At 38.2% G+C, this 19,080-nt stretch overlaps 2 protein-coding genes across 2 annotated transcripts in view; one reads left to right on the top strand and one right to left on the bottom strand.

The window, feature by feature from the left end:
- pcdh11 (protocadherin 11) overlaps positions 1–18,575 on the top strand; it is a 718,842-nt gene extending 700,267 nt beyond the window's left edge. Inside the window, exon 6 of the mRNA XM_063000633.1 lies at positions 18,504–18,575. Coding sequence (XP_062856703.1) covers positions 18,504–18,541 — 38 coding nt within the window. The 3' untranslated portion in view covers positions 18,542–18,575. The remainder of the gene's footprint in view (positions 1–18,503) is intronic.
- The window catches only part of klhl4 (kelch-like family member 4), an 88,370-nt gene that overhangs the window by 28,457 nt on the left and 40,833 nt on the right, over positions 1–19,080 (bottom strand). The window contains exons 2-5 of the mRNA XM_063000634.1: positions 18,536–18,703; positions 14,915–15,051; positions 11,029–11,225; positions 141–353 (exon numbers count right to left, since the gene is read on the bottom strand). Coding sequence (XP_062856704.1) covers positions 141–353; positions 11,029–11,225; positions 14,915–15,051; positions 18,536–18,703 — 715 coding nt within the window. The remainder of the gene's footprint in view (positions 1–140; positions 354–11,028; positions 11,226–14,914; positions 15,052–18,535; positions 18,704–19,080) is intronic.

Here is a 19,080-nt window from a genome sequence, read left to right as displayed (position 1 = left end):
GGAGTTCAGAATCTCGGCGCTGGTGTGCTAGCGGAATATCCCGCTGCGCCACCTGGGCACCCGAGGCCAGTATTAATTTTATGTGTTGTTGTTTAATTAATTGATAGTTAGTTAAATAAAGTTAAGTGTCATAAACAAACCTGTGGTGGCAGAAGGGGTAGGCGGATGTGGGCAAGTAACAATCCCAGATCTTGTTGTCGTTGCTGCATGTCATAGCGCACCCACATCATCAGCGCCTGGAAAATAGTCTCTTCATCTGGAACATTGATGTCATCACTGGACAGGAGTTTAATTATTTCCATTGTAGGAAGTAAGAGGAATTCCTGGTTCTGAATAACTTCTAAAAAGTGTTCCTGGAAAATAAGTGTAATAAAATAAGTACACATAAATAAGTTCTACTGAATCTCCATGAATTATGATTTTTAATAATTTTTTTAACTGGTTTCTAGTTGCATTGTGTTTGCTTGTATTGTCACAGGGAGGTAAGCACCAGCTTTAGCATCTTTTTTAAAGAGCTGAACCCAGTCGTGGGAAGCTCAAACAAGGCAGAGCAATACTATGGTTTAAAAGCCACAAAAACGAAAAAAAAAAAAGTAAAATTTTTTAAAATAATAGTAATAATGATAAGTTGGAAAAATAAAACAAATACCACAAAACACAGCCCAAAGACTAGAAAAAGTAAAAAAAATCCAGGTGACCATGTCACTGGAGCAGATTCACTGCACTCCACATAACGCGATCACCAAAATATGGTGAGTCACTAGAACAGACAAGAAGAAAACACAATAACGGTTGCAGCTTCGCCAGCTACTTAATAACTCACGCTTAATAAGGCTTAATAATTTTTTTAAGTGCAGTTCAAACAGAGGTTAAACTGTACCTTACCTGCTGGCCAACCTGAGTGTGTGTGTATGGCAAGTTGGGCATGTTTTATAAATATCAACTAAGGGGCTAAAAGTCAGAATCCACTAGTGAGAATGCTTTTTAATCTGACCATTTGTCCGATTAACTAGATCACAACTGTGCTTACTTGTTTTTCAGTCTGCCAATAAAATTTATTTATATTCAACTTTTTGCTCAAATTGTTTTTTTGTAGTAAAAAAAAGATGAAGCGTGTTCACAGGCGGCACAGTGGTTCAGTGGGAAGTGCTGTCGCCTCAAAGGGCCTGGGTTTGATTCCACAGTTGGGGCCTTTGTGTGCGTGTTTGCATGTTGTCCTTGTATCCGGTTTCCTCCCACTAGTGCAAAGACATGTAGTTAGGCCAACTGGAGCTATTAAAAATTGCCATAAGTGTGTGTGTGTGTGTGTGTGTGTGTGTGTGTGTAGCCTGTGATGGACTGGCGACCTGTCTGGGGTGTTTCCTGCCTAAATCAGACAATGAATGAATACATGCTTCACTAGTGGTCTCAGACTTTTATCAAACTACAGTATATATATATATAGATCAGCCATAAAATTAAAACCACCTCCTTGTTTCTACACTCACTGTCCATTTTATCAGCTCCACTTACCATATACAAGCACTTTGTAGTTCTACAATTACTGACTGTAGTCTATGTGTTTCATTGCATACCTTTTTAGCCCCCTTTCATGCTGTTCTTTAATGGTCAGGACTCTACCAGGACCACCACAGAGCAGTGGTATTTGGGTGGTGGGTTATTCTCAGCACTGCAGTGACAATGACATGGTGGTGGTGTGTTAGTGTGTGTTGTGCTGGTATGAATGGATCAGACACAGAGTTTTTAAATAGTGTGTCCACTCACTGTCTACTCTATTACACACTCCTACCTAGTTGGTGGTCCACCTTCTAGATGTAAAGTCAGAGACGATCGCTCATCTATTGCTGCTGTTTGAGTTGGTCATCTTCTAGACATTCATCCTTGGTCACAGGATGCTGCCCACGGGGCGCTATTGGCTGGATATATTTTTGGTTGGTGGACTATTCTCACACACACTAACACACCACCACCATGTCAGTGTCACTGCAGTGCTGAGAATCATCCACCACCCAAATACCACTGCTCTGTGGTGGTCCTGGTAGAGTCCTGACCATTGAAGAACAGCATGAAAGGGGGCTAACAAAGCATGCAGAGAAACAGATGGACTACAGTCAGTAATTGTAGAACTACAAAGAGCTTCTGTATGGTAAGTAGAGCTGATAAAATGGACAGTGAGTGTAGAAACAAGGAGGTGGTTTTAATGTGATGACTGATTGGTGTGTATATATACTGTATATATATATACAGGTCCTTCTAAAAAAATTAGCATATTGTGATAAAGTTCATTATTTTCCATAATGTAATGATAAAAATTTAACTTTCATATATTTTAGATTCATTGCACACCAACTGAAATATTTCAGGTCTTTTATTGTTTTAATACTGATGATTTTGGCATACAGCTCATGAAAACCCTCAAAAATCTCAAAAAATTAGCATATCATGAAAAGGTTCTCTAAACGAGCTATTAACCTAATTATCTGAATCAACTAATTAACTCTAAACACCTGCAAAAGATTCCTGAGGCTTTTAAAAACTCCCAGCCTGGTTCATTACTCAAAACTGCAATCATGGGTAAGACTGCCGACCTGACTGCTGTCCAGAAGGCCATCATTGACACCCTCAAGCAAGAGGGTAAGACACAGAAAGAAATTTCTGAACGAATAGGCTGTTCCCAGAGTGCTGTATCAAGGCACCTCAGTGGGAAGTCTGTGGGAAGGAAAAAGTGTGGCAGAAAACGCTGCACAACGAGAAGAGGTGACCGGACCCTGAGGAAGATTGTGGAGAAGGGCCGATTCCAGACCTTGGGGGACCTGCGGAAGCAGTGGACTGAGTCTGGAGTAGAAACATCCAGAGCCACCGTGCACAGGCGTGTGCAGGAAATGGGCTACAGGTGCCGCATTCCCCAGGTCAAGACACTTTTGAACCAGAAACAGCGGCAGAAGCGCCTGACCTGGGCTACAGAGAAGCAGCACTGGACTGTTGCTCAGTGGTCCAAAGTACTGTTTTCGGAAATCAAGGTGCCAGAGTCTGGAGGAAGACTGGGGAGAAGGAAATGCCAAAATGCCTGAAGTCCAGTGTCAAGTACCCACAGTCAGTGATGGTCTGGGGTGCCATGTCAGCTGCTGGTGTTGGTCCACTGTGTTTTATCAAGGGCAGGGTCAATGCAGCTAGCTATCAGGAGATTTTGGAGCACTTCATGCTTCCATCTGCTGAAAAGCTTTATGGAGATGAAGATTTCATTTTTCAGCACGACCTGGCACCTGCTCACAGTGCCAAAACCACTGGTGAATGGTTTACTGACCATGGTATTACTGTGCTCAATTGGCCTGTTAACTCTTCTGACCTGAACCCCATAGAGAATCTGTGGGATATTGTGAAGAGAAAGTTGAGAGACACAAGACCCAACACTCTGGATGAGCTTAAGGCCGCTATCGAAGCATCCTGGGCCTCCATAACACCTCAGCAGTGCCACAGGCTGATTGCCTCCATGCCACGCCGCATTGAAGCAGTCATTTCTGCAAAAGGATTCCTGACCAAGTATTGAGTGCATAACTGAACATAATTATTTGAAGGTTGACTTTTTTTGTATTAAAAACACTTTTCTTTTATTGGTCGGATGAAATATGCTAATTTTTTGAGATAGGAATTTTGGGTTTTCATGAGCTGTATGCCAAAATCATCAGTATTAAAACAATAAAAGACCTGAAATATTTCAGTTGGTGTGCAATGAATCTAAAATATATGAAAGTTTAATTTTTATCATTACATTATGGAAAATATCACAATATGCCTGTAAAAAGGACCTGTATAATTGTATTTCACCTTCCAGAAAGTACAAGTAAAGATAACATCATATTTAGATAAAAATGAATACAAAAATAATAAAAATGTTTAAATTTTATGCACAGAGTGCAAAGCACAAAGCCTGTTTAACAGTCAAAATCCTACTTCTGAATTTCCCTGAGGAATTTTATAGCCGTTAGCACAAGTATCTGACATTTGCTGAGAACTGATACAACATTAGGATCAATAATGCATATAAAGCATCGTTTTCAGACATTTACATGTGAAACAGATGAGAAAGGTCAATGTTTAGCTTTAAAAAAGTTTAGATTAAAAAAAAAAAGTTATTAATAAGTACACATTCATTGTGATGTTAACTTTTTTATGCAATCTCCAGAATAGTCTGCATTTCAACAAAAGAAGCTTGTTTGCATCAGGCCTTTTTCTTTATGCAGAATATAATATTATTTATAAAATATTTCTATTTTTTTTCTAGGGATTTCTAGGGTATATACAGTGGTTCAGAAAGTATTTAGACCCTATGACTTTGTGCACACTATTGTGTTGTGTATGGTATTTTGATCTGATATAATTCCCATCAGTCTACACTTATGATGAGAGCATGGTTAAAATGGGTCTTTATGAATTTTTTTGAATACGAGAATTCAAAAACAAAAGTATTAAGGCGTATTCAGAGATATTTTTTCACTTCTTTGTTAATTCCACTTTGGCAATTAAGTCTTTTTGGATACATCTCTTTAAGCTTTGCACATCTAGATTTGGGCAGTTTATCCCATTCTTTATGGCAAATCCTCTCAACCACTCTCAAATTAAATTGCAAGAATATTTTTTTCACAGATGTTTGACGTGGTTTTTGTCTGGGCTTTGGCTGGACCACTCAAATACATTCATAGGCTTGCTCTAAAGACATTTTAATGTTGTTTTGGCCATATGCTTTGGGTCACTGTTATGTTGAAACATGAACTGTAATCACACTCTGGAGGAGATTTACTTTAGAGATGTTCCTGTATTTGGATGCATTTTATAACATTCATCATTTTGGTACCAATGTACTAGATGTATCCTTACATGAATGGACCACTAGTTACTATTTATTACTACTAATTAAATATTAGAATGTATCGTTTTTAGCTCTTTTTTTCAATTGGGCACCAGTCCTATGGATAAAATAATTAAAAAATTCCTCATCAGGTAAACATCAAATAATGATTTTCTTAATATTTGAGGGAAATTCAGCTGCTTAAATTTAGTGAAGTTTTTGCAACAGATTGTGTTAAGTAACAACACTTTTCCAAAGCGCTCCAGAGTATTATAATGTTTTTTATGCAATTATCTCTTAGGGCGCAAAGGTTTTTGGCCTTCAAATACCCTGAATCTTTTTACATTTACATTTACATTTTCAGCATTTAGCAGAAGCTTTTATCCAAAGCGACTTACAGTACATTGTCTGAGCAATTGAGGGTTAAGGGCCTTGCTCAAGGACCCAACAGTGGCAACCTGGCTGTGGTGGGGCTTGAACCGGGAACCTTCTGATAACTGGTCCAGTACCTTAACCACTAGGCTACAACTGCCTATTATTGAGAAATATCTAAATGATTTAAAATCTTGCATGTTAAGACATTAAAAGTATTTTCTTTTATGTCTGTAATTTCTGTCACCTAAATAGGTTCAAGAAAACTAACAAAATATAATATGTATATAATATATATATATATATATATATATATATATATATATATATATATATATATATATATATATATATATATATATATACAGTATATATATACAGTGTATCACAAAAGTGAGTACACCCCTCACATTTCTGCAAATATTTCATTATATCTTTTCATGGGACAACACTATAGACATGAAACTTGGATATAACTTAGAGTAGTCAGTGTACAGCTTGTATAGCAGTGTAGATTTACTGTCTTCTGAAAATAACTCAACACACAGCCATTAATGTCTAAATAGCTGGCAACATAAGTGAGTACACCCCACAGTGAACATGTCCAAATTGTGCCCAAATGTGTCGTTGTCCCTCCCTGATGTCATGTGTCAAGGTCCCAGGTGTAAATGGGGAGCAGGGCTGTTAAATTTGGTGTTTTGGGTACAATTCTCTCATACTGGCCACTGGATATTCAACATGGCACCTCATGGCAAAGAACTCTCTGAGGATGTGAGAAATAGAATTGTTGCTCTCCACAAAGATGGCCTGGGCTATAAGAAGATTGCTAACACCCTGAAACTGAGCTACAGCATGGTGGCCAAGGTCATACAGCGGTTTTCCAGGACAGGTTCCACTCGGAACAGGCTTCGCCAGGGTCGACCAAAGAAGTTGAGTCCACATGTTCGGCGTCATATCCAGAGGTTGGCTTTAAAAAATAGACACATGAGTGCTGCCAGCATTGCTGCAGAGGTTGAAGACGTGGGAGGTCAGCCTGTCAGTGCTCAGACCATACGCCGCACACTGCATCAACTCGGTCTGCATGGTCGTCATCCCAGAAGGAAGCTGACGCACAAGAACATGGATTACTGGAATGCCCTGTGGTCTGACGAGACCAAGATAAACTTGTTTGGCTCAGATGGTGTCCAGCATGTGTGGCGGCGCCCTGGTGAGAAGTACCAAGACAACTGTATCTTGCCTACAGTCAAGCATGGTGGTGGTAGCATCATGGTCTTGGGCTGCATGAGTGTTGCTGGCACTGGGGAGCTGCAGGTCATTGAGGGAAACATGAATTCCAACATGTACTGTGACATTCTGAAACAGAGCATGATCCCCTCCCTTCGAAAACTGTTTTCCAACAGGATAACGACCCCAAACACAACCTCCAAGATGACAACTGTCTTGCTGAGGAAGCTGAAGGTAAAGGTGATGGACTAAACCCAATTGAGCACCTGTGGCGCATCCTCAAGTGGAAGGTGGAGGAGTTCAAAGTGTCTAACATCCACCAACTCCGTGATGTCATCATGGAGGAGTGGAAGAGGATTCCAGTAGCAACCTGTGCAGCTCTGGTGAATTCCATGCCCAGGAGGGTTAAGGCAGTGCTGGATAATAATGGTGGTCACACAAAATATTGACACTTTGGGCACAATTTGGACATGTTCACTGTGGGGTGTACTCACTTATGTTGCCAGCCATTTAGACATTAATGGCTGTGTGTTGAGTTATTTTCAGAAGACAGTAAATCTACACTGCTATACAAGTTGTACACTGACTACTCTAAGTTATATCCAAGTTTTATTTCTATAGTGTTGTCCCATGAAAAGATATAATGAAATATTTGCAGAAATGGGAGGGGTGTACTCACTTTTGTGATACACTGTGTATATATATATATATATATATAGTTGGATGGAGGGAGGAAGGGAGGGAGGGATGGATGGATAGATGGATAGATGGATAGATAGATAGATAGATAGATAGATAGATAGATAGATAGATAGATAGATAGATAGATAGATAGATAGATAGATAGATAGATAGATAGATAGATAGATCATTTTTTACAAAAAGGAATTATGCTTGTTATCTTATAATAAGTGCACTAATGTTGTCAGGAAGAGCTTTAAGATACCAGTAGCATTCCCATTTAATTGATTACCCTGTTTAGTTTGTGCTGGTAATGAACTTTTCACTACTGATCTACATTCTGAATGCTTAACTAGCTCTGCTCACTGTGTTTATGTTTCTTATCTGACTGTTTTACATTACTGCTGTGTTCAGTACTTTCACACTGTTTTTCATTAAATGATGCATGAAGCCTCATCTTTAATGCATTTTAAATTTTAATAGGGCGCTCTAAGCTTGTTGGTTAACAATAAACCACTGACTAATGTAGGTTGGTTCTTGTTTAAAAGAAATTGGCAAAATGTTCTGTTTTATTTGCTAGTATTTTCACCAATCAGCCATAACATTAAAACCACCTCCTTGTTTCTACACTCACTGTCCATTTTATCAGCTCCACTTACCATATACAAGCACTAGAAGTTCTACAATTACTGACTGTAGTCCATCTGTTTCTTTACATACCTTGTATGTACCTGATTTCACCGTGTTCTTCAATGGTCAGGACCCACACAGGACCACTACAGAGCAGGTATTATTCGGGTGGTGGGTCATTCTCAGCACTACAGTGACACTGACATGGTGGTGGTGTGTTAGTGTGTGTTGTGCTGGTATGAGTGGATCAGACACAGCAGCGCTGATGGAGTTTTTAAACACCTCACTGTCACTGCTGGACTGAGAATAGTCCACCAACAAAAAATATATCCAGCCAACAGCGCCCCGTGGGCAGCGTCTCTGTGACCACTGATGAAGGTCTAGAATATGACCAACTCAAACAGCAGCAATAGATGAGCAATCGTCTCTGACTTTACATCTGCAAGGTGGACCAACTAGGTAGTAGTGTCTAATAGAGTGGACAGTGAGTGGACACAGTATTTGAAAAACTTCAGCAGCACTGCTGTGTCTGATCCACTCATAACAGCACAACACACACTAACACACCACCATGTCATTGTAACTGCAGTGCTGAGAATGATACACCACTTAAATAATACCTGCTCTGTAGTGGTTTTGTGGGGGTCCTGACCATTGAAGAACAGCATGAAAGGGGGCTAAAATGTATGAAGAGAAAAAGATGGATTACAGTCAGTAAGTGCTTCTATATGATAAGTGGAGCTGATAAAATGGACAGTGAGTGTAAAAACAAGGAGGTGGTTTTAATGTTATGGTTGATTAGTGTATGGTATTAATGAGAAAAGTCAGATCAGATTTGTCCATGAACTTTAGACAATTAGCCAAGTGTATTTAGCCCCATACTTAAATTTTAGCCACTCATACTGCACATTATGAACTCTACATGTTAATGAAAATTCCTTCTGAAACAAAATCTGGCACTTGAACATTAATAATTCAAGACAAATATGAATTTGATATCTGCAGTTGTAAGCAAGATTTAAAAACACATCAAAAGCTCAGGGTCTATAAACATAGAAATAAAAATGTTGGTTCATCAAGTAAAGGATCTAAAGCAGTGTTCATTTTTGGATAGTTTTAACCAGTGACTGTTTAAATTGCTAATTTTCATGATCATTGTTTTTTAGATACACAACAAACGTATTGACATTTTTATTATAGACATAAATACATAATTTGCTGGTGCAGAGATTTGTACAAAGTGACCGGATGCCAGGATTGTCATCACAGAGAAATGACAAAAACAAGCTTATCACAACAGAACTTTTGACTTTTAATACAGATGATGGTGGAACAGGAAGCTGTGGTCACTCTGTGTCCATTAGTGATTGAAAAAGGAAGTTTTATTTTATTAGATTCGGCTGACTCGTCTGGGAAGCGCTGTGTAAACAAGCTGGGCAGATGTCCTTTAGGAGATAACGGGCTCTTCCTACGTTTTTTCCACACTTTGGCAAAAGCTTATCATCTAATATATGTGTGGTGAATTTTGAGTCTTTAGAGCGACGTTAGTAGTTGCATTTGCTACAATTCTTACACATCAAGTGGTTTGCAACACCAAAATCCATGTTAATGGGAGCCTAGAATGTTATTAGGTGGTTTGTTAACTCTATAATGTTAAAGCACAATGTTTAAATTGTAATTTACTGATCTACATTTAAATTTTCTGCATTTAGCAGATGCTTTTATCCAAAGCGACTTACAGTACTGTGACAGTATACTGTCTAAGCAATTAAAGGTTAAGGGCCGTGCTCAAGGGCCCAACAGTGACAGCCTGGTAGTGGTGGGGCATGAACCAGTGACCTTTTGATTACTAGTCCAGTACCTTAACCACTAGGCTACGACTGCTTAGTCTGTGTCATATGATTCATAGGCACTTTACAGATTCAAATAAGGGTCAAAGTAGCTCTGAAGGCTATTCCAGTAACACACACACACATGCAATGCAAGACCATTAACTTGGTACCAGTTCTTTGCAGGCCATTCCCACTCAAACATTTGACTTAATTACACCTAGGGGCATAAAAAGTATGTTTTCAATAGGTTAAATAACATACAGATGCAGGAATTTGACTTTTTTATTCTTTATGGCCGTGGTACTGTTGGTTCTCCAATGTAACTTTTCTGCCAGTTCATCCCACTGTGCTCAAGAAATAATTTATTTATTTTAATTATTTATCATGTATTGATGTTGATGTTTGACCCCTTGGCAGTAGAGTAGCAGCAAGTAAATACCGCTGCAGTGTTGTTTACGCACATAGTTTAGAACTGTGAATAAATGTTTGAATGGATCAACACCGATCGGCCATAACATTAACCACATTAAGACCACCTCCTTGTTTCTACACTCAATATACTGTATACACAAAAGTATGTGGACACAACAATGAGCTTGTTAAAAAATAAGGAGGGGTGCTGTTATGTAGTGCAGAGTTCTTCAAACCTTGGTTCAGGTTGCGAGCCAAAAACGCAGACAAAATAATTATAATTAAATATACAGCTTTGAACTTGTACGCGAGATCCCCCTTGTGGACGCTTTATGTTACACTTTGCCACCATTTTCATTAATTAAGTATATTTTTTTTAAATCAAGTCAAATTTATTTATATAGCGCTTTTTACAATGGACATTGTCTCAAAGCAACTTTACAGAATCAAGGACCGACAGACCAAAAGCCTCTGTTGAGCAAGCCGAGGGCAACAGTGGCCACGCCACATTAGGACATGCTCCATGATGAAAACCTGTTTACCCTCTCGAGGTTAAAGACTGCAAGTTGAGACTGCTGTGTCAACAATGCTGCTCCTACTAGATGGGATGGAAACCTGGCGTGTTTGCATCAAAAATGTCCAGAACTTACAACAGACTTTGTTTTGTTTTGATGAGATTGATGTCTTGATAAATTTGATGTGTTTCCTGCATCACGGTAAAAATCATGGACAAAATATGGGTTGCTTGTGTAGTGTATGCTTTCAGCGGTAAGTATAATGTTGCCAGTTTCAAATCCTATGGTTTCACGTGGGTTTTTGTCAATAATATTTTTTAAAAGACTGTAAAGTTGTTAACACTTAAAATGTGAATGCATTCATCCTTAAAGCATTACATTAAAATGCGTTTTGAGTAAATATTTTCTTCATTTGCATGTCAGTTCTAAATATTTTTTTACTGTTGAGCCATCTTATATAATCTTAAATTAAAAACAAGTCAATTTGACACAAATGTCAGTAGAACTGTAATCCTACCATAGTGTAGTTGTGAGCCACGTTCAGCAGATCCATGCAGCCCTGTGCATCAGCGAACGAGCGGATCCCCAGGCAGTTGGAAGGATGCAGTTGTTTCATTAGGAAGTTACAGCAGACCTCAATAACTTGTGAGAGCTGGAGCAGGCATGCTGCCGCTAATAGGCTCTCAATCGTCTCTTCCTTTAACTCAAGGACACCTTTGAAGATAGAGGTGAAATTAAACATCCCAGAAACCTTTTTAACAGGCTGGAAAGGATTTATTTAAACTCTGTTATAGCAGATAGCTACAGCCACTATATAAAAAAGAAATGTAATACTGCTTTAAATAGCTGTCATAATGCTGGATAAAGAATTATACTCTCGGTCACAGGGTTGATACTTAAATATCAAGCAATCTTAGTAGGTTAATAACACAGGATGAACTCAGTTCTAATTAGCTGATAGATGAACAGTGCAGGTTGCTGTTTCAAGCCCCTCCACCACTGAGTTCTTACTTGCTTGCTTGTTGAAATAAAATCTGCTAAATGCTTAGTGTACAAAAACAAACAAAAATAAAGACTTAGGTAGTGGTGCTGAATCTGTTATTTAAACAATAGCTGCTATGCTTATGTATCAGATGAAATATCCAGCCAAATCTGATTTCAATTCCTTTTCTTTAAATAATTTCTTGTATGTGTTTGTGGTCCAGTTTGATGACTTTTCTTTAATTGGCTGTTTTAATTCCTTACAACAGGACGTTTACATTGTACATACCTATTCAAAGTAATCAACTGTAATTAGAGTTGTCAAATTATAGCATAGTCTGGTATGAATAATAATAATAATTATAATAATAATGATAATACATAGGGATGTAACGATACACTCTACTCACGATGCGATGCGATTCATGATACTGGGTTCACTGTATGATTTTCTCCCGATTTTTTAAACAAAATGAAATTGAAGACAAATTATGACAAAGTTTCCTTTTATTATTTCTCTTTAAAAAAAATACTGTACGTGTGCTTATCTTTTATTTAGCTAAATAATAAGTGTCCTTTTATTTCTATGGTAGGTACAAACTATGCAAAACAATGCTGCACATTTCCCTTTTTGTGTAAAGAAAACTGAAATGGAATTTTAAAACATATCCCACATTAAATAAATAAATAAATAATATGAATAAAGAAAGTATCCTCACATAAATAAATTTGGCTGGAAAATTCTGAACCTGGCAACCCTGTAGTGACGTCAACCAGGCGAGGTGAATAGCACCAGTGCCCTCTGCTGTTTAAAGTGAATATCGATTTATTATACATGTAAACCGATTTGAATCGTTACACATGTGAATCGATTTTTAACTGTCTTGTGGTGCATCGTTACATCCCTAATAATACATCATATATTGCTTTTCAATAACTCAGAGATGCTTACATTTTTCAAAGCACAGAACAATTAAGTCAGACATGTAAACGTAAAACATGAAAGAGCTTTAGGCAGAAACATGACAGGACTTCATAAAGTGCTGATTTGAAGTTGGGGAGAATTATACTCTAGTGAGACAAGATAGTCATTAAGTTTAGATTTGAATGTGAAGATAGATTTGTTCTGTTGGACATGTGGTAGAAGAGAGTCACAGAGTCTGGGAGCCAGCCTAGAGAAGGCACAATTGGTGTACCTATTTAGGCTGGATGGTGGGATGGTGATAGTTATTCAAAGGACACTTGAGAGTGCAAGTTGGTTTGTAGGGATGAAATAGATCAGACAAGTAAGAAGGAGCAAGGTTATGAAGAGCTTAGTAAGTGAGAAGAATAATTTTGAATTGTATGCAGTATTTTACAGAAAGCCGGAGGTGTTCTGTTATTTTAAAGGACAAGTAAGGTCCTTTTAAATAACAAAAAATATTGCACTAAGAACCTGTATAGCAGCGTAATAGCTGTAGAAATTTAATAGAGTAAGAAATCAATGTTACATGCTTCCAATAAAGCACAAACAATTTTTTTTTTAAATAAAATAAACCACAAATACTCTAAAAAAATGCAACTCACCTTTATTATTGAATGTTAAACCCAAAGTGGCATTTATGAAGGGCTGAGATTTAGTATTTCTTAATTTCCTTTTCTACAGACTTCATCTTTTATGTAATTGGACTGATGTTAATGATGCAATAAAACAAAAATGTTAAGTGAACTGCAAAGGATGGCATAAAGCTACCTGATTCATAAGCACATAAACCACTCTATAAAATCCATTCTTTAATGTAAAAAGTGACCATGGTAGAAAGAAGACCTGTTTTATTATTTAAAAATGTATTTATTTGACACTTGGCATCTCTACTGTGTTTATTATTGTGTTATACACCAATCTGGCATAACATTATGACCACCTTCATAATATTGTGTTGTTCCCCCTTTTGCTAACAAAACAGCCCTGATCCGTCAAGGCATGGACTTCACTAGACCCCTGAAGGCACCAAGATGTAACTCCTGTAAGCTGCGAGGTGGGGTCTCATTGTTGTGCTCCTCAAACCATTCCTGAACCATTTTTGCTTTGTGGCAGGGTGCATTATCCTGCTGAAAGAGGCCACAGCCGTCAGGGATTACCGTTTCCATGAAAGGATGTACATGGTCTGCAACAATGCTTAGGTAGGTGCTACGTGTCACAGTAACATCCACATGGATGGCGGGACACAAGGTTTCCCAGCAGAACATTGCCCAAAGCATCACACTGCCTCCGCCGGCTTGCCTTCCTCCCATAGTGCATCCTGGTGCCATGTGTTCCCCAGGTAAGTGACGCACACGCCCCCGGCCATCCATGTGATGTAAAAGAAAACGTCACAGGCCACCTCCTTCTATTGCTCCGTGGTCCAGTTCTGATGCTCATGTGCCCATTGTTGGTGCTTTCGGCGCTGGACAGGGGTCAGCATGAGCACCATGACTGGTCTGTGGCTATGCAGCCCCATACCCAACAACTGCGATGCACTGTGTATTCTCACACCTTTTTATCAGAACCAGCATTAACTTCTTCAGCAATTTGAGCTACAGTAGCTCATCTGTTGGATCGGACCACATGGGCCAGCCTTCGCTCCCCACATGTATCACCGAGCCTTGGCCGCCCATGACCTTGGACCACTTTTAATAGACACCCCAAAAGAGCTGCAGTTTTGGAGATGCTCTTACCCAGTCGTCTAGCCATCATGATTTGACCCTTGTCAAACTCGCTCAAATCCTTAAGCTTGCCCATTTTTCCTGCCTCTAACACATAATGTTATGCCTGGTCGGTGTATATTATAGAAGGACTGTTTACTTATACTATAACTATGCAAAATTATTGTTTCTGATTGGCTGACAGGTGTGTATCAATTCCTTAAAACAGGACAGCTATAAAATACTAGTACAGTTTTAAAGTTGTGATGTAACCATTTTTATTATGTTACATTTTGCACATTACCAAATGACTGTGGATATGAGAGAGCATATCAAGGTTTCATGAATAAAATAAGTTTACTGTTTTAAATTGTTTCATTATGAGAAGCAAAACACCCTAAAAAATGTTCAAATTAAAGTGGCTTTTGTGTCAGTGGGAAAACAGCTGCCAACTGTCCTGTTATATGGAGATCATTAAATCGGCAGTGAACACAACGCTCAGTTTTATGTCATGTTTAAAAATAAAAAGGTAATTTTACAGCATTTTATGAAGTTATTACTTAAAGTTATTACTTAGTTCATTAGTAACTACAGTACAATTTTGAGAAAGAGTTTAAGTCTGAACCTGCCAACAGTTTCTACACATTGTACACAGTTAACACCAAGACACTTAGACCACTTAATATGATCTGGTGTCCAGTACTGATTAGATGACACATAGTATCCATTTGTTTTAGGGGCTTCTTGTACATACTAACCTGTATATGCAAAATGAACTAATGATCTTAATGCCTCTGGATCAACGCCTTCCATTTTGATCTCGTCTTGTTTTGCTTCTCGCACATTGTTGGTGAACATAGCAGCAAAGTAGTCTGAAACTGCACTCAATACAAGTCTGCAAATAGGAAGAGAATACAACAAAAATACAGCTTTAGTTTTTGTAATTTAACTTATTACTTTCCTGGTACCTGTTTTAGGGCAATTTTTGAAAGCTTAAAATGCCTGCTTTTCAGTGATATAATTAATTTTAGATTGTTTATAAGTTACCTTAAAAACAAATGCACATGGTGAGAAACTATAGTATTTATTTTTAATAAGTAATTAGTTATATTACAAGTCAGTATTCATATACTGATTGCTGTGCCAACAATGCTGCTTCTGCTCGATATGAAGGAAACCTGGCGTGTTTGCCCCGAAAATGTCCAGAAAGCACTACAGACTCTATCACAGACTGAAGAACTTCAGTTGCTTGTTTATTCTTTTAGCTAATTATAACTAAGTTTAAATTCTGATTGTGTATGTATGATTTGTGTAAGTCTAATTCATTCAAATTATTCTCCAGGCCACCCAAGAAGAATGGGTCCCTGCTGAGTCTGGTTCCTCTTAAGGTTTCTTTCTGTAATTTTAAGGGAATTTTTCCTTGCCAATGTCGTCCTTGGCTTGCTCAACAGGGGTTTTGGGTCTGTCAGTCCTGGATTCTGTAAAGTTGCTTTGCGACTATCAAAGTCCATTGCAAAAGGCACTATACAAATACATTTTGCTTGACTTATGTCAATATTGACAATTTTCTATCAAACAAATTAGCAGAATCTCACAATCACAATCACATTTTACCCCCCTAAAATCAGTATTTGATAATGCTTGTAGTAGCAAAACAAAAGCATGCAGTAAATAGCAGCACTGCAATTAACAGAAGTCTGAATTTTACTGGTCGCAACTCTAATTAGTTAAAAAAGCAGTCAATTCTGTAGAGCCACTAAAGGCAGATCATTTCATTGTCATTCCATCCATCCATCTATCTAGCTATCAAACTGTCTATCCATCCATCCATCTATCTAGCTATCAAACTGTCTATCCATCCATCCATCTATCTGTCTGTCTGCCTGTCTGTCTGTCTGTCTGTCTGTCTGTCTGTCTGTCTGTCTGTCTGTCTGTCTGTCTGTCTGTCTGTCTGTCTGTCTGTCCGTCCGTCCGTCTGTCCGTCTGTCTATCAGTCTGTCCATCTATCTATCTATCTATCTATCTATCTATCTATCTATCTATCTATCTATCTATCTATCTATCTATCAAACTGTCCATCCATCCATCTATCTCTCTGTCTGTTTATTTATCTATCAATCTGTCTGTCCATCCATCCATCCATCCATCCATCTATCTATCTATCCATTTTAATTCCCATTTATAGTTATAAATGCATATTTTGGTTCATATAAATATTAAAAGAATGTACACATGTAAAAGTGGATATATACACTTAAAGTGTATTAAATATCAATTGTTGTTGGGTACTTGTTTTCCTTATTCTACATCCATTCTGCTTTCTTTACAGCTGTTCTCACAAAACCATTACAGCAATACTTTACATTGAGTTGTGTGAAGCATTTTATTAAAACCCACCATATGAAGATGTATTTATATTCACCAGGTTAAACATGCAGAGCTGGCGAGACTTTGATTGAATTTACAAGCACATTAAATTACCAATTGAGTTTTAAAATCATTCTTCTACTGAGTTACATCAAAACATTGGAGCTTAAAACATTCAAGAAAAAACACCAGCAAATTAAAACTGTTACTCTCAGAGACTGATGCTCTGTCTGTCAATCGATTTTTGTTACATGACCTGGAGCAGTCTTTGATGAAGTGCATAAAGAATAAAAAACCTTTTATATGGATCTATGACATAAAATGCAGTGGTTGTGTTTCAGTCCATTATTCATTTATTCTCAGTAACCATTTCATCCTGATCGCCCCAGTAAGTTCAGAGTCTATCCTGAAAATACACTTTAGATCATTCATCAATCCATTCTAATAAAATAATCTGTTTACTCACGTACTCACAGTGGTCTCCAAGACTCTAAAGCTATAAAGCACCAAGACTATCCCATTAAATACAACTTTAATTTATCCTAATAAAATTGCTGCCACACATCATCATGTCTGCTTGCGGCTTTGTTGTATACTTTAGTTTAAAGTCAAGGGTGTAATCTTGCCTTGCTAGTGTTACTAGAAGGTGTTAAAACCACTACTACTCTCTCCGGTGAACAGTTAAAAATTAATTGTAATGTATATAATGATCATAAACCTTCCAAAATGTATACACAATGGTCTGGTTAGCTTAGTGAGTAGCATTTTGGGCTATTAACTGAAAGATTGTCGGTTCAAATACAGGCTGTGCTATGCAGCCACTGTTGGGTCCTTGAACAAGGTCTTTAACCCTGTCTGCTCCAGGGTTGCCTTACAATGGCTGACTCTGCACTCTGACCCCAGCTTCCAAACACATATCCAGATATAGTTGTTAAATGGGTTTATTTAATCTTGGGCAGCATGGTGTTACAATAGTTCTAATGCTGCTCAGTCCTAGTGACCATTATTCAATCCCACCCTGAGGTTAATGTCTGTATGTAATTTCACATGTTCTTTCTGTTTTGGATCTCCCCCACCTTCCAGAAACATATCAGCGGGTCGATTGGTAATCCAAACTGCTCCCTTGGTGATAATGTGAGTGTGCAAGTGAGGCATTTATTTCTGTCTCCCTCCCATAGTTCCATAGAAAACTAGGTGTAAATAAGTCAGTGGGTGTACACAGATAGGCTACAGTCAGTAACTGTATAATTATATACCCACAAAGTTCATTACAAAGCAGACAGGTGTTCCCAATAAAGTGCTCAGTGAGTGTTAATATAAAGTGTATGCATTAAACAGGCAAAAATATTAGGACACCCCTTCTAATCACCAGTTTCAGCCACAACAGTGGCTAACAGGTGTAATAAATTGCTTCCAACTTTGCAGCAACATTTTAGGGAAGGCCCTTTCCTGTTCCAGCATGAAGCAAGGTTTATAAGTGTGTTGCTCTGTGGTAGTTGTGTGCTTCTGCCTTGTGACTATTTGTTCTGGTGTACAGCTTTAGAATATACTATGTCTCTGATTACCATAAAGAGGATGGAATAAATGATTATTAATTAGTGAAAATTTTAATCTATTTTTGCATATCCAATTTCCCAAATATAACTTTCTCCACCACTGTAAACCTCCACCTTGACCGAGGAAAGCCGCAGCCTATCACATGCCCATTCTGACCTCTAACCCCAGAGATGGGCTCTCACAGAGAGCATAATCATGTGTAGAGAGTCATGCACTACTAGTCATGCACTACTAGTCTGTAAATCAACTATCTTTTGTGGCCTTGACAAACCAGCAGTGGCTGCGATTACAGCATTGAAACATCCCCCCCCCCCCCCCCTTTTGAAGCCTGATTTGGAAATCCCATTTGTTACTGACACATAGAATTTATTGCATTGGCTACATGAATAAAATGCTTATATATTTTTTATCTTTTCATTTTAGAAGTGTTAGAGATGGAACTAAGATGGACCAACCTGTGAGCAGGGATCTTGTGATCACCAGCTATTAAAAGCACGTCACACAGCTGCTTGTGCTGCAGGTAGGTCTCCATCTTGCGGAATGTCTGCTCTGCATGGTTCGTAGCCTGAAAGAACTCGTCTGAGCAGTTGGAGCTCATTTTAGAGTAACTGCTCAATGTCAGCCTGTGAAGAACAAGAAGACAAAAGTGTTAGACAGCATTAAGTGTACCTGGTAATGAGCACACCTGTCTGTCCTGAAATGTAGGAAGTGTCCATGTGATCTAAGATTAAAACTGCATTTCCATGGACGTCTATTGAAAATGTGTCTCAAACTACATGATCTGGCCAACAGCATATGGATACTTTTTTCTGCCTTTTTCAGCCACAGCCATTTTAACAGGTGTTACAAATCTATCTATCTATCTATCTATCTATCTATCTATCTATCTATCTATCTATCTATCTATCTATCTATCTATCTATCTATCTATCTATTCATCCATCCATCCATCCATCCATCCATCCATCCATCCATCCATTCATCGATCTATCTATCTAAA

Source organism: Trichomycterus rosablanca, chromosome 8, assembly GCF_030014385.1.
Source record: "Trichomycterus rosablanca isolate fTriRos1 chromosome 8, fTriRos1.hap1, whole genome shotgun sequence".
Lineage (NCBI taxonomy): Eukaryota > Metazoa > Chordata > Actinopteri > Siluriformes > Trichomycteridae > Trichomycterus > Trichomycterus rosablanca.
This window is presented reverse-complemented; position numbering and strand designations above follow the sequence as displayed.